This window comes from Primulina tabacum, chromosome 4 (genome assembly GCF_025594145.1).
Source record: "Primulina tabacum isolate GXHZ01 chromosome 4, ASM2559414v2, whole genome shotgun sequence".
Lineage (NCBI taxonomy): Eukaryota > Viridiplantae > Streptophyta > Magnoliopsida > Lamiales > Gesneriaceae > Primulina > Primulina tabacum.
The window spans coordinates 2,244,324-2,260,491 of NC_134553.1; the positions used below are offsets into that span (position 1 = coordinate 2,244,324).

The following is a 16,168-nucleotide window of genomic DNA, read 5'->3' on the forward strand; positions in this document are numbered from 1 at the left end:
CTCGAGACATCTCCATCCTCTCTGCTTCACTGCTAGGACACATCTCAGAGGATAACTTGAAGTTAACAGGAAGAGGGGATCGAAATTGGCTTACTATCTTGCATGTTGAAGCGTTGCAAGACTTTCTTCAAATAATTTTCTGCGAAAGCCAAATCTTTCTGTTACTTCTGTCTCGATGAACTTGCATCCCCAGAATCTTGTTTGCTGGTCCCAAGTCCTTCATATCAAATTTCCTAACCAACTGTGCCTTCAATCCTTGGACATGATCTTTGTTGGGGCCTGCTACCAACATGTCGTCCACATACAACAGCAAAATAATATAATTATCACCAGACCTCTTGAAATATGTACAAGGGTCTGCACTCAGTCTGTTGTATCCAAGACTCATGATATAGGAATCAAATCTCTTGTACCAACACCTCGGCGCCTGTTTGAGACCGTACAAAGATTCTTCAACCTGCAAACCAAGTTCTCTTTTCCTTTTTCCGCAAAACCTTCTGGCTGGAGCATATATATTTCTTCTTCAAGATCTCCATGAAGAAATGCCGTTTTCACATCTAGCTGTTCTAGATGTAGGTCAAACACTGCACACAATGCCAACACTACTCTGACTGTTGTAAGCCGAACCACAGGAGAAAATATCTCATTGAAGTCAATGCCTTCTTTCTGAGCATACCCTTTTACCACCAACCTAGCACGATACCGCTCCACTTGGTTATTGTCATCACGTTTGATCTTATAGACCCATCTGTTTCCAATGGCTTTCCTCCCTCGTGGTAGTGTAACAAAATCCCAAGTTTTATTCCTGTCTAATGCCTCCAACTCTTCTTGCATTGCTATCATCCACAAGGATACATCCGAGCTTTGAGTAGCCTCGTGGAAACTTGATGGCTCACCATCCTCTGATAATAGACAATATGCAATGTTGCTTTCAGTGATATAATCTGAAAGCCAACCTGGTGGTCTTCTGTCTCGAGTTGACTGCCTCACATTGGAAACCTCAGACTCAACATGTTCTTGTTCTTCGTGCTCTGGTACTTGCTTCACAAGAAACTTGACCTTCGTCCGTCTTATCTTCCACCTCAAAAATAGTAGTTTCTGAATTCAGCGTGCCTTTGTCTCCCTTTACTTTATCTTTCTCGAAGATAACATTCCTGCTGATGACAAGCTTGTGAACAGTAGGATCCCACAAGCGAAACCCCTTTACTCCATCAGCATAATCCAAGAAGATACATTTTCTGGATTTCGAATCCAACTTTGATCTTTCTTGCTCATTGTACAGAACGTACACAGGACTTCCAAATGTATGCAAATGAGAATAATCTGCTGGCTTCCGAGTCCACATCTCCATCGGAGTCTTCAGATCAATCGCCACTGAAGGAGAACGATTGATAATATAACAAGCGGTTTTGACTGCTTCTGCCCAAAATGACTTTTCTAGACCTGCAGTCCTCAACATAGCTCTTGTTCTGTCCAACAAGGTCCTGTTCATCCGCTCCTGCCACTCCATTCTGTTGAGGTGTGTAAGCCGCCGTGAACTGTCTCTTGATGCCCTCATGTTGACAAAATGCATCAAACTCGTCACTGGTATATTCTCCTCCATTGTCAGTCCTCAGACATTTGATTTTCTTTTCAGAATCAAGTTCAACCCGCGCTTTGAAATCTTTGAAGATTTGGAAAACATCTGATTTCTTCTTGATTGGATACACCCAACATCTCCTAGAGAAATCATCAATAAACGAGACAAAGTATCTCGCTCCTCCTAGGGATACAACCGGTGCTTGCCAAACATCTGAATGAATCAGCTCTAATATGCTTTTGCTCCTGGCAGTAGAAGTGCCAAACTTTAATCTGTGTTGTTTACTGATAACACAGTGCTCACAAAAGGGTAGTGACACTTTTGTAAGTCCCGGCAGCAGCTTCCGTTCTGAGAGAATTTTCAACCCTCGTTCTGACATATGCCCGAGCTTTCTATGCCATAACATTGTTAATTCTTCTCCTGAACCAATTGATGCAACAGCTAGTTCTGCCTCTTTGTGTGTTTCTCCCAAAAGTACATACAGATTTGCAGCAACCTTTTCCGCCTTCATAACTACAAGCGCGCCCTGCACAATTTTCATGATCTCGTTCTCGATACGAGTTTTGCACCCGATGTCATCCAATTGCCCCATGGACAAAAGATTCTTCGTCAGTCCTTTCACATGTCGTACCTCCTGTATGGTGCGAATGGTGCCATCAAACATTTTAATTTTGATAGTACCGACCCCAGCGATTTCCAAGGCATGATCATTTCCCATGAATACAGATCCTCCTGAGACTGGTTCATAATGATCAAACCATTCTCTCTGAGACGTCATGTGCCACGTCGCACCTGAATCCATAATCCATGTGTTACAAAATTTGTGCCTGTCTTCCGCAACAGTTGCTACTTCGCTGAATAATATTTCACCACTGCCTGAAGTACTAGACACATTTCCTTGAGAGCTTTTATCGATACTCGTACACTCTTTCTTGAAGTGCCCTTTACCGCCACATTTAAAGCAGTAAATATTTTTCTTCTTACTTCTCGACTTTGATCTACCTCGTCTTTGACTTCCACTGGAGTCACGGTCCATAAATCTTCCTCTTATTATCAGCAAAGCCTCTGCTTGCTTCGAAGTTGCCAACCTGTCTTCCTTATTCTTGCGCCGGCTTTCTTCTCCGAGAACCGCAGTTAAGACATCGTCGAATCTTAGAAAGCCCATAAGAATATTGTTGGTAATGTTGATGATAAGTTGATCATATGAATCTGGTAGACTTTGAAGTAGAAGCTCCGCACGTTCATTTTCTCCTATTTTATGCCCCATGGAAGTGAGTTGGGCAAATAGAGTATTGAGTGTGTTGATATGGTCGGTCATCGATGAAGATTCCGCCATCTGAAGAGTATAAAGCCTTCTCTTTAGGAAAATCATGTTGTGTAGCGACTTAACCTCGTACATCTTTGTCAGAGTATCCCAGATAACTTTGGCTGTTTTTATCTCAGAGATACTTGACAAAACTTCGTCAGCTATAGCTAAGTGTAAATTAGCAACAACATTATCATTCATCTCATTCCACTTTCCATCATCTGTAATCTCCACCGGTCTATCTCCAATAGCCGCCAAGCAATTTTTCTTTCTTAAAACTGCTTGTATCTTTATTTTCCACAGCATAAAATTGCTTCCGTTGAATTTTGCTATCTCGTACCTTCCCGCCATTATGTCTACAACAATTTAGTAGACTGTATAAAATTAATCCCGCCTTAAAAAAATCTCAAAAAATCTTTTCTGATGTGGAAGATCATTCTATGCTGCAACCACAGAGCATACTCAGAATTTTAAGAAATTTTAAACCAAGGCTCTGATACCACTTGTTGGTCCCTTCGTGCTGAATTTGAGATAATAAAACCCAAAAATAAAGAATAAACTGGACACCGAGATTTACGTGGAAAACCCCTAAAAATTATTAGGATAAAAACCACGGGCAAGATGAAAAGAATTCCACTATAATATTTTGTGGTGTACAACTCACTCACTGTGTTTTCAAAGAGAACACACACTCTCTTAAAAACGCGTATTCCATCAATTCTGCGAAACTTCCTGCAAAATAGGCGACACACATTTATTACATGTTTTCCTTTCCTGTGCTGCTTTTCCTGACTTTTCCAACAATAATTATATTTAAATGATTGGTCAAGTTACATTAAATATGAAAGATTATTCGTATCTAATCAATTACTTTGCTCCTTAATTATCATTTAAACCACTTTTACTATTTTTAAAATTTACATATAATGAATATCAAGGCTGATTTCATATATAATTGACTTATTTTCCAATCATTTTTTATACCAACTTAAAATGTAATTATTTATTATATTCACGTTATTATTGAAATTCTTATTTTCAGCTCTATGTAAATAAAATTAAAACAAGTTGTCTGTTGTTTTTACAAATTGTACTAAGCCTTAATCCTTTAAGGCAAAAACTTATATTAGACAGTCTCACGATCGTATTTTGTGAGATATATCTCTTATTTGAGTCGTCCATGAAAAAAGTATGACTTTTTATGCTAAGAGTATTACTTTTTATTGTGAATATCGATAGAGTTGACGCGTCTCATATATAAAGATTCGTGAGACCGTCTCACAAGAGACATACTCTCCCTTTAATATCACCCTCTTGCAAACCTTTTTTTTCTCACCCCGTGGGATTGATTATCGGATACATGATAGCCTCTTGGACTTCAATGTGCCCGAGCCCAAGGGCATGCCCAAACTCACGAAGCCCCAACGTTTCCATGTCCAAACCCATCGTTGTCCCTCTTGCTAATGGACCAATTTTGGGCCGAATCAAAATGGACCTCCCATCTGGCGGCCCAAATGCATGAGCCACGTGACCATTGGCACCATCGAAGGGAAATTCATCGCCATGATACCCACGCAAGAAGCTAATCCAAATATCAGCTTGCGCAAATTTCTTGACTCGGTAGAATTTGAGAGGCGAAACCGATGAGGCCCATCGTTGCAGCGCATGCTCTAACGGTTGTTTTACGTGTGTTCTTCCACATTCTAGATAAAAGCATATCTTATTCTCCTTCCTGCAGGCCATCTTGGACTTCCTGGATAGAATGTATAATATGAACTCTCATACATCAAGTCTTTTCCATGATCATGCTCGTGTTTTTCCTCTATGATATCCGGATTTCGAACTCGTGTGACGCTAAAAAGATAGAATCTCTTCGGAGGGTGTTTGATAAAATTGATGTTTTTTATTGGTTTGGCTGTTGAAATTAAGATTGCATTTTAGGTAATCAATATGTAAGATAAATTTGTGCATATCATGCAACCTTTTCAAGTTGTAATGTGTTTATAACAAATGTACACGAGTTATTTTTGCTTAGTCACATTTATCTTCTTATATAATGCCAAAATTGGTGAGGCATATTTGGCAAAATACATCTATATATACTCACAAACTCGAATTTTTCGAGCGGTAATCTATTTTTGACTTTTTTTATGTATATAAATATAAATTTTACGACTTAAAAAAAATCATCTAACTTCTGACTCAAGTTCGGGAATATTGATTTATAATATATATTATATATGTTTCTTAAATACATTTGTAAATGATGTCCACGTATTTGAGCTTTACATGTCATTCGAACTCACTGGTCTGCGTTCTTGAATTTTCTCAGCATGACAGGTATTCCTTGTCCTGTAAAAATTGACAACTAAGGATAAGTTAGTCTATATATGACGTTAGATTTCGCCCACCTGGTTTAAGTGGCCATGCCGTACATTATGGGTTGGCATTAAGTATATCACACCATCCGTTTCCAGTATTTGACACTCCCTTGTTCATTTATGTCGCTAACCGATCACACCTAATGGACTTGGATCCATTCTAAATCCAAATCCCATTTATTATCTGAATCTAAATCCTTAAACTTAGTTAATCTTTTTAATTTACGATCATTCTTTGTGGCCACATAATTTAATTCAAGATTTGTCTTTTTGAATAATGGAGGAGTACCTAACGAGAATTTGTTAAAAGTTTAATACTTGAGCTGTTTGCTGCACAGTTGGAAAGGCTGAATGATGAGTGTTTGAGGATTGGGGTTGTGGAATTCTCGTTGGTGATCAATGGGCAGTTCAGAAGAGAGAGTTGTAGCAGTGATCATGGTGGGTGGACCCACTAAAGGTGTGATTTCTTAGCTTTATCATTTGAGCTTAAAGTTGTAATTCACTTGTAATAAAGGGAATATGTTACTCAATAGCCTTGATTTGGTTGCTTGGAAGGTGTAATTGGTCCTCTTTATGCAGCTTCATTGAGATTCTTGAAATTAGGGAGTTCCTGTTGAATGTTTGGACTTCAAGATTGGACAAGACAACTTTTTTCTTGATTTTACAATTTTTTCGCTGTGAATTTAGGGAGTTCTTGTTGAAGTTATGAATGTTAAGATTGGATAGGACAACCCTTTTCTTGATTTTACGGTTTCATTGTTATTCTTGATACGAGGGAGTTCTTTGTTAAAAGTTTACGACTGTAAGATTGGACATTACTATGGTACTGATGTGTTTCGGGAATGCAGGTACCAGATTCAGACCATTATCGTTGAACATTCCGAAGCCCCTCTTTCCATTGGCAGGGCAACCGATGGTTAATCATCCGATTTCGGCATGTAAACGGGTATGCATGCCCATTGAATGCTTGCATAATTACCCTGTTACTTTAGATTTGATGGTGTGAGAAGTGAGTGAATTAGCAAAATATCAACGTTCGTTAACTAGTTTGTGGCCTGCTAAGCTGCATAGATTGTAACTTGTCTGTGTGATGTATCTTTCAGATCCAAAATCTGGCACAGATCTACCTTATTGGTTTCTACGAGGAGCGTGAATTCACACTGTTGGTCTCTTCAATTTCTAACGAGTTTAGAGTTCCTGTTCGGTAATTTTGATGCTGCACTAGAACTTTTTTCGCATTATCAACAAAAAAATTCCGCGTTTTTTATGGTTTCAATAAAATCTTCACAACCCTTTTTTATTGTTAGTCTTGATTCCATTTTATCTGTCGTCAGATACTTGAGAGAGGACAAACCACACGGTTCAGCTGGTGGGCTTTATAACTTCAGGGATCTTATAATGGAAGAAAATCCGGTTGATACTCCGCAGTAGTCTGATATTTTTTCATACTGATACGGAGTAACCTCGACTAGAACGCAAAATTCATTTCTAATGAAGTATTATTAATTTACAATACTTTAACACCATCTTGCATTTTACCTAGCAGTCGCACATAATTTTGCTGAACTGTGATGTTTGTTGCAGCTTCCCACTGCCTGAGATGCTAGGTATTTTCGTGCCCAAGATTAAATTTATCTATTTCCATAATGAATTTAACCATGTTTATGGAATATTGAACTTCGAGTTCAATGGTATATCTCTGGCAGATGCCCACAAAAGATATGGTGGGATTGGAACGATTTTGGTGATCAAGGTCAATAGCTTTATTTTCCATCTGCTTGGCCGCTCGATGATTCTATATATTCATTCTTTGTTATAATGCCATTTCCTGCACTTTTTACTTCATATTCATAATTATCTATTTTAGGTCTCTCCTGAGTCGGCAAACCAGTTTGGTGAACTTGTGGCTGATCCTGATACCAATGAACTGTTGCACTACGCAGAGAAACCTGAAACTTTTGTATGTACACAAATCCGAAGTCCAAGTGATTGTTTCACGGCTTTTTTGAGATATATAATAAAATTTGCACTATGTGGTAATACAGGTGAGTGACCGTGTGAATTGTGGTGTATATATATTCACCCCGGACATCTTTATGGCTATTCAAGGTGTATCTACACAACAGAAGAGTAGAGGTTAGTCTAATATTTGAAGCTTTTGGTTGAATACCAGAAATAATAAGTTTACAATGTCCTTGGTCTAATAAATTTTTTATTCCATTCACTCCTCCAGTCTTTGTGATTTCCCTATTTATGAGTACTCATCATGTATTATTTTGATTTAAAATGCGCGACGATACTCTTTTTTGTTATCACAGCTACTCTAAGACGTTTATCCAGCTTTGAAGCACTTCAACCTGCAAACAGGTAGAACCTGCATCATACAGTTAATAACTTTTTCCTTTGGGGAAATTTCAATTAATAGAACATAGTTATTATCAACGTCATAGCCACTTTGAGTCCCGGGAAGCATCTGCTCAGCTCACCTTTTCCTTTTCCTTTTCCTTTTCCAAGAAAGGGGGAGTCTTATCAGTATTGTAAAACCTCAATGACCTGAAAAAACCCGAAACACGCTCACTCTTTTGAAAATTTGAATTTGGTTGTAGATGTAATACAATTAATTGAAAATTGGAATGAAAATATTGATTCTTAAAATCAACTGTCATTTATTCGATTTGAAATCATCAAATATTATTTCTCTTTTATTCATAATATAAGTTCGTCGACAGGAGTCTGCCTGCTGGCTTTGTGAGATTGGATCAAGATATTCTGTCACCACTTGCTGGTAAAAAGAAATTTTTCGTGTACGAAACAATGGACTTCTGGGAACAGATCAAAACTCCAGGGTGAGGAATGATATTCGATACTCAATTCTTTAAAGGGAAAAATGAAAATTTCTAATGATTCTTGCTTAAAAAAAATTTGTGCAGAATGTCCTTAAAATGTTCTGGCTTGTACTTAGCTCAATTTAGGCATACCTCGCCTCATCTTTTGGCAAGTGGAGATGGCCTAAAGAAAGCTTCCATTTCTGGGGACGTATTTATTCATCCATCTGCAAAAATTCATCCAACTGCGAAAGTATGCTGACATGTTCTATGAAACCAGAGTTTCTTCTCTTTTCGTTTCTTTGTGCTCTATAGCATACTGGTTTTTATTTTTTTGGAGTACGTTCTGATTTTATTTGTTGTTCTTTTTTGCCAATGACGAGTAGATTGGCCCGAATGTTTCAATCTCAGCCAATGCTCGAATCGGAGCTGGCGTGAGGCTTGTCAGCTGCATTATTCTTGATGACGTTGAGATCAAGGTACCATTCTCCCAAGACATGAAATACAATTTTGATGAATGCGGGGGCCGAATGCTTTGATGAAATGAATTTTTTGTGTTAATGTTATCAGGAAAATGCAGTGTTGATTCATGCCATCATCGGATGGAAGTCGTCTATTGGAAGATGGTCCAGAGTTCAGGTACTGCACGAGATTTGGTCAAAATTCATGAACTTTTATTCTAAAGCGTGAATACACGAAAAATCAGATTTCTTGGCAATTGGCGTGTAACTTGAGATGCTGAAACTCTTGATTTTTTTACTCGATCGTCCCAAAGTTTAGATTCTCGGATCAATGAACCCAAATGAAGGTCTTCAAAATCAGAACAAATTCATTCAAATTCCGCCACAACCTAGTGGCCATGAAAAAGAGTGGTCTTCGCTTTTACAGTGCTGTCTAGTGAACTAGTTTTAGAGTTGGTTCATCTTTTTGTGTGCTTTTGCTCATTTTTCTTTTCCCCATATAACGCAACTTGTGTGACTTGAACCTAGTCTCGCGAAATCAGTTCTTCTACACTCCACACTTGCACAAATACCCAATTGTCTAGAGCGATAACATGAATTTCATCAGTTCTTTTCATGTTCTTGATGCAACAATTTCATAAGCTTAATGATCGTATATCAGGCCTCAGGTGATCACAATGCAAAGCTTGGAGTTGCGATTCTTGGTAAGTTTGCAAATATATATATAAATTTTTTTGAAAAAATTAACAACGTCGTGTTCTTTTGTTTTGCAATAAGGCGAATGCGTGGCAGTGGAGGATGAAGTGGTGGTGGTGAACTGCATCGTTCTCCCGAACAAGACTCTTAACGTGAGTGTTCAAGGGGAAATCATATTGTAACATGTTCCATGCCCATTGCCAAGGATTTCAATCACTTTTACTGCACTCATTTCACGTGTAATTATCCTTCTTCTTTTCCATTTTTTTTATGTTCTTTATTTCTTGTAGATTCGCATCTCCGTTGTTGCAATGAATTCACTTCCTCTTTTATCGTTGATCAGAAAAATATGGGAATACGTACACTAGAGTCGCAAATGATTATCATTCATTGATTGTAGTAATTTGATGCGACTCTTAGCTTTTTCTTTGGTTGTTTTCCCGATGGAGAATGAAATAAAGTGAACCGGAAGCCGAGTCATACAGATACACTAGCTTCTTGTTACAAGGGGACGCAATAAGTGTGTTTGTGTTGTGTATGTATATCTTATCATATAAAATATTTTATCTAAGATCAAGTTTTATATCAGATGCAACTATAAATCTCTTAATTGTGATAGATATTGCGTTATATAAAAATATATTTGGTTCGGATATCACATGAACTAATTAGTTTATTGAACAATCAAGTACTTATTGGGAATTTCGAGCTAAAATTAAACGATACAAAGCTTCTACAGCTGTAACTTACGACCTTTATGATTACTTTGCATGGTAGTCATTCTGTGGTACTAACATAGACATGGCTGTCTTCCTACATCATCTCGCACCATGCAGAAGTCCATATAATAGATACTCCCCAAATTTCCAAATGCTGATAAAAAGAATCGTATTGCTTGATCAGTCCAAGACAAATACCAAAGAGAGGTTCGCAAGAAGTTAGCGCATCAGTCAAAGAGATTATCGAAAATTGTCCACTTAATTTTATCATCAAGAAGAGCATCAGCTATGTATCACTTCGGAGCAAAATCTCATATTAATAAAGTTCTAGATGTTCCATTTCGGTAGCACTTTATCTATTCACAGGATAACAGGTTTTCTAAATCAGCATAAGCACGGTACAGAGTGTATCAGCAAATACCGAAGAGGAATGGAATAAATTGCGCTGTAATTAAAAATATCTTTCATATATACCAAACCCAAAGCTATGAAGATGAGTCTAGTAGTAAACACACATGCAAGTCATGCTTCGGAGAAACAAGTTCAAGAATTAAACTCTTCCTAAGACCTTGTTATCATGCTACAAGAACGAGGCAATTGAGAAGTCAAACCGCCTCCATCCAGTATAGCCTCTCCCTCAACTTGGTCATGGGAATACTGCTTCCTGCAGCCTGGACATCGTCCATCTTCCTCCAGAATCCTCTTGTGACAAAAGAGGCAGAGCCTGAATCCACACAAACAAGGGAGAAAACTCGAGTCTGTGCAGTCTAACTCTTCAAAGCATATTGGGCATGATGTGGGGGCTGGCCCAACATTGTTACATCCCCAAACAGATGCTCCAAGGGCAATGCGCCGCTCAGAATTCAAGGGGAAACTATACTGCTTTGATAAAGTGGGTAGGCATTGAGGCCGAAGAGCATCGTTCACCCTCCAAGCCCGGAAATTCACTGAAGGCATCTGCCCACCCATTCTTCCACTCTCTGGATTTGCATTTGAAATCTCAATCCCTTGGTTTGTTATTTCCAAATGAAAAGTGGAATTTCCATGGTTATCAAATGGTAATGAATCCAACGCTGGGTAAGGGGTATGCTCAGGTTTTTTATCAGTTTCAGCCAATGCATCAGCTACAGCCTCCCAATCATCCAAGCACCCATCATCACTCATGATTTCTGGATCGCATCCATTGCTGCTACTGCTACTGCTACTGCAGCTTCTGCTACTTGCAGTAAAGTTGGTCCCAGAATGATTACTTCCCAATAAACTACTGGCATGACTGGTAGGACTGTCTGAAAGGGAGGATCCAGAGTCGATGTAATGCTGCATCAATGATCCATCCCCGTAACTCTCAACACCACCTCTTGGATTTATCTCCATTTTCTCCATCATCAGGTCCCTTCCTTTCTCTGTATCCACAGATGGCCCCCCATGTTTCCCTGCTCCACTATCCAGTTCCTCCTTGCACCTCCCCTTATTTTTTACTGAAATATAGAAAGTCGCAATCACGACATGTTAACGCATAATAAAGCAACTCTTTTTTAAAATATGTGCACACGAACGCCCAGAAGAAAAATAATAATTATAAGAAATCAAATATAAATAAAACAAAGAACACATGCACTGATATTAATTAAACACAAATGCAGAGAGACGTTATGCCATGCGTGTGGGGGTACAGGGAACTGAATGCATCTGAAAATTAGAACAATATCTTGCAAACCTTGAGAAAGCCACTGCTCACGACGAGTATCAAGCTTGCACTGCTTCAGTTTCGCCGAACGATTCACCTAAATTTCAGAAGACAAATTCGGTAAAGAAAAAACTCCCAACGTCAAATATGGGCACCAAAACGCAAATTGTACCAAGAAAATTATATCTTTGAAGACTCCCAATCACAAATAACATTGAAATCCATAAATATATGAAATTTTACAGTCACATCCACCCCCGCCCTCTAAAAATAATCCCACATCCTCACAGAACAAGAATTTAAATAAAACCACACGGAAATGCAAGAAATACAATGCAAGCTCGAATTTTGTTATATATTACAAAAATGAAAAAGACAACATACCCTTTTTTTCTTGGCAAAATTTCTGGCGTTTGAGGAGACCATAGGGATAGAGGCACTGGGGATGGAATCAGAAACCATTGCTGAGTCGAGTGGTTGGTGAATCGGAGAAACCCAGAAGTGATCAGATGAAGCGGTTGATTTAGAGGGAGAATGTGGATAACAGCTTCCTTTGCAACGCTCAACCCTTTTCGCAGATCTTTTTACGCCTTCACAACATGGGCAACACAACAGGACATACATATTCAAATCATTTGTCAATTTTACCCTTAGATATTGTTAGGTTTTTGTGTTGCTTCCCCTGATGACGTCGGGGGTATTATAGTCACATTATCAAAAATATCTTGACTCGGAAACTTAAGCTACGTCGTCGGGTTAAAACGTGCAGAATGCCAAAAGGCGGTGGTTTTTCACTAAAAACCGGATACGGATAAACAAAATATTTATATCTAAAATTATCGAATTTAAATCGAACTCGATTAAGTTTGAATTATAATTTCTCGTTACTATATAAATATATTCCAAACATTTGGATATTTATTATATGTTATTATCAACCGTTTGAATATTGTAACATGTTCGAATTTTTTAAGTCAAATTCGATCACAAAATTTAAATAATATATCTCTTGTTTCATATATCTTTATTCATAAAACAGATAAGTCATGTTCATATAATTAAAACAAAGTCGTGTTCAAATTCGATCTCAAAATATTAAGTATGCATTGCCTAATAGAAAGAAGGTAGAACAAAATTTATGTTCCATGTTGACAAATCTTTGAACATATTTTATACAGCCACTACGCATATTAAATAAAGAATGACGGTTTGATAAATATCTTACCTCCGATGAGTGGTCTGCAAATTTTGACGAGGCCAGTTAATTTATAATTTATAAATTTCCATGTATTATACTTATTTGAAATTAAATAAGTAATAAATTTCAAGATTATAAGAAAAATGCTATTAAAATTTATTTTTAAAGAAGACTATTCTACTATTTTTCGTTCCAAAAAGCCAAAACATCAAAATCTAAGATTTATGGCCCCAAATCACTATTTTATCAATTTGATCTAAAATAAATTTGTACAGAACAAAATAACAAGTTTTGAAATTAAATGACAATGTTATAAATTTATGTATCAGCTTAATTTCTTGGTTTAATTTATTTTTACTGATACCAATTTATAAGCATTTAGTTTGAGTATTACTTTTGACACTAATTACATTAGTTTTTTTTTTTTTTAATCTCAAGTCAAATATATCATGTCTATGCACTTGTATGTCAAATTAGTTCTCAAATACGACAATAGTTACACCATCGGATTATCTGCACCACTTCGTCTCATGTCTCCTATGTAAGAAAAGGGGACACCCCAAGAATGTGTGTGCGTTCATTGCCTCAATTGAACATAGATTTTCTTGCATTGCATATCCCATGGCATTTTAATGATTACGATGATCTCGTTCATGACAAAGATTGACTCAAATCGAACCAGAGAACGTTGATTATTTTATTTCCATCACACGAGAGAGAGCGGGTGGGTACGAGAGACCCGCAGCTAAGTTATAGGATGGAGGCGCCAGGATAGAAAGAAGAAGAAGTTTAAAACATGTCTTCTGCTGATTGCCACCGCTTCACAACCCAAGAGCATGAAGCATGATCGCGTTTTGCGCATGCATCCGGTTCTCTGCTTGGGGAAAAACGATGGAGTTTGCAGCTTCGACAACGCCATCAGTGACCTCCACCCCTCTTTCTGCTGGTAGACAATGCATAAAATAGGCTTTTGGACCTGCCAATTCCATCAGGGCTTCATCCACCTACAAAAGTTTTCGAAGTTCATGACAGCATGGAGGAAACAAAATCTATCGATTATGTTGTTATTTAAAATTTGTCTAAAAGAATGTGTTGTTAGATGAGTAAAATAAGTTCAAGGTGCCACCTTTATTGCTCAACACAACTACGTTCAAGATGCCACTTTTTACGAGCAACCCGATATTAAAACCGATGGATAGTGAGATATAGATCCGACATTCAAACTCCATACTATATACTGATCTCGCAATGATCATTGACCTAGATGGCAACAAGAATTCCACACAATAGCAACATGACTAAAGACAGATATCGTAATACCCTCGCTGTCATGGAGATATGTCGACTTTTTACACTCGTGAAGTAAATTTCAGATGACCAATAACTTAGCGCCTACGATATATCAATGAGAGTAATTTAACCGGTGCATGACCTAGTGGCCATATAAATTTTCTTGCAAGTTGCATACCTGGAATCCTTGGAAAGCTTTACGGCGGTATTCAGCTTCTTCCTTTTGTCCCATGCTAGCCCAAACATCTGTATAGACAACATCAGCTCCCTTTACAGCCTCTTTTGGGTCACTAGTTATTTCGATTTTGCTGATTCCAGCTTTTATTGCAGTTTTTGTCGTCCTGACATCTGGTTCAAAACCTCTAGGGCAGGCGCAAACAAAGTGGAAAGGGATCACTGATGCCAGCATCAACCAAGAATGCACAATATTGTTTCCATCGCCGACATAAACAACCTGAATAATGGAAAATATCAAAAAATTAACGTCAATAACTTCAAAATTCAGAATTAATGGCCATATACAGCCTATAAGGCCAACCTTAGTTCCCTCCAGATGACCAACATGTTCTATGATTGTGAGTGCATCAGCCATTATTTGACAAGGATGGTTGTAGTCAGTCAGCCCATTGACCACGGGCACAGAAGAGTATTTTGCAAGATCTATAATGTCCTGCATAAAGAATGAGTGTCAATATCATTTCACAAGACCTAGATCAAGACACCATCAATAATTGAAAATGCCACCAAACAAAAATGTATGCTGTCATGTTAGTAGCCACGAAACTTGGATCGGATTAGCATGTCAGAGAGTAACACAAAGCCAGTTAACCAGACCAGGTGCTGCTCGGGTTCGAAACAACATCTGAATCATGAAAATCGATGGATGCCAATGAAGAGCACATTCGAGCGCTTGAAAAAACTAGATGAACTTAATCAAGGAAACAACACCAGCATACCTGATGCGCAAAAACTCGAGCCATAATGATATCATTATAGCGAGAAAGAACGCGGGCAACATCACGAGTTTCTTCCCGTTTACCCATCTGGATATCATCAGGTCCCAGGTACAGAGCATGCCCGCCAAGCAAATAAAATCCAGTCTCGAATGAAACTCTCGTCCTCATGGATGGCTTAGCAAATATCATTGCCATTGTCTTCCCTTTAAATGGAAGATATGTCCTGTCTCCGGATTTTATCATCGACTTGACCTCCCTGGCTCGATCTAAGATCTTTAAAATGGTGTCTTTGTCAAAGTCTCTGATGTGAAGGAAATCCTTCAGACTTTCTTTAGCTGAAATATCAAACAAAATGCATATATTAGAAGCCTTAAGCAACAAACACTATAATAAATTGTAGTAAAAGCATGGATAAAATGTGCTTCCGTTGAAGATGCTTACATCCCACAGTATGGCAAAGGTAATATAATATTTTGGAATTAAAAAATCAGGGTCATCAATCATGATAAGTGGAACCAGTGCCTGGTGCAAAGTAGTAAGACGGAATTTCCCGCTGCATTACCACCAAAATATTTACAGGCTAGCACGAAATCAAAACGGCTCCCGTTCAGACGCATTTCAAGCAAACACAAGATTTAAGAACATAATACATACCAGAAAATTACAACAAAAGAAGAGTAAAATAAAACTTCGAACCTTTTCCATCGACGGAGGAAGGAGCAGAAAACAGTGAGTGGCACGAGATTCCTCGGGATATCGCCGGTGAGGGAACGAAGACACCGGATGCTGGGTAAAGAGATCGGGCAGTGAACGAGAGCGAAGACGCTGAAGAAACTGAAACTGCCTCCGGCGACGTAATGGAGGAGAGGTGGCAAGAAATGGCCGCCGCCGCCATCTGAATGAAGGAGTTGCTACTGAAGGAGTGTGTTAGGTTAGCGTGTCGTGACGGTGGGAAAATGCAAATAAACCGGGTTTTTTTTTAATTAAAATATAACCTCACGGAATCTGCAATTTTTTTATGAATATTTTTTTTGTCAATTTTTGTTTATAATCTATTTATATATTAAATT

The 16,168-nt window shown here is 38.1% G+C and overlaps 4 protein-coding genes across 8 annotated transcripts; 1 reads left to right on the forward strand and 3 right to left on the reverse strand.

The window, feature by feature from the left end:
- Positions 1-4,217: 4,217 nt before the first annotated feature.
- LOC142541325 (metalloendoproteinase 5-MMP-like) lies at positions 4,218-4,628 on the reverse strand. Its single transcript, XM_075647877.1, has one exon. It carries the CDS (start codon positions 4,626-4,628, stop codon positions 4,218-4,220), a length of 411 nt encoding a protein of 136 aa, XP_075503992.1.
- A 686-nt stretch (positions 4,629-5,314) lies between these two features.
- On the forward strand, positions 5,315-9,842 carry LOC142542326 (uncharacterized). 5 transcript variants are annotated; one of them, XM_075648910.1, is made up of 16 exons: positions 5,315-5,723; positions 6,115-6,212; positions 6,370-6,470; positions 6,601-6,679; positions 6,810-6,873; positions 6,973-7,019; positions 7,134-7,226; positions 7,312-7,402; positions 7,585-7,633; positions 7,996-8,112; positions 8,197-8,344; positions 8,478-8,570; positions 8,662-8,730; positions 9,214-9,256; positions 9,330-9,400; positions 9,539-9,664. In XM_075648910.1, the coding sequence occupies exons 1-16, from the start codon at positions 5,666-5,668 to the stop codon at positions 9,614-9,616; spliced, it is 1,299 nt and encodes a 432-aa protein (XP_075505025.1). In that variant the 5' UTR covers positions 5,315-5,665; the 3' UTR covers positions 9,617-9,664. The 5 variants fall into 5 exon arrangements, 4 of the variants coding, with proteins under 4 accessions (XP_075505025.1, XP_075505027.1, XP_075505026.1 ...); XR_012819504.1 differs by having other exon boundaries at positions 5,316-5,723; positions 9,195-9,256; positions 9,539-9,578; XM_075648912.1 differs by lacking the exon at positions 9,539-9,664 and adding an exon at positions 9,698-9,842 and having other exon boundaries at positions 5,316-5,723.
- A 552-nt stretch (positions 9,843-10,394) lies between these two features.
- On the reverse strand, positions 10,395-12,293 carry LOC142542327 (uncharacterized). Its single transcript, XM_075648914.1, has 3 exons — positions 12,039-12,293; positions 11,685-11,751; positions 10,395-11,445 (listed from the first exon to the last, which is right to left on the reverse strand). The coding sequence occupies exons 1-3, from the start codon at positions 12,276-12,278 to the stop codon at positions 10,529-10,531; spliced, it is 1,224 nt and encodes a 407-aa protein (XP_075505029.1). The 5' UTR covers positions 12,279-12,293; the 3' UTR covers positions 10,395-10,528.
- A 1,114-nt stretch (positions 12,294-13,407) lies between these two features.
- LOC142542328 (ornithine transcarbamylase, chloroplastic) lies at positions 13,408-16,063 on the reverse strand. Its single transcript, XM_075648915.1, has 5 exons — positions 15,795-16,063; positions 15,099-15,433; positions 14,681-14,812; positions 14,321-14,596; positions 13,408-13,856 (listed from the first exon to the last, which is right to left on the reverse strand). The coding sequence occupies exons 1-5, from the start codon at positions 15,991-15,993 to the stop codon at positions 13,674-13,676; spliced, it is 1,125 nt and encodes a 374-aa protein (XP_075505030.1). The 5' UTR covers positions 15,994-16,063; the 3' UTR covers positions 13,408-13,673.
- Positions 16,064-16,168: the final 105 nt, after the last annotated feature.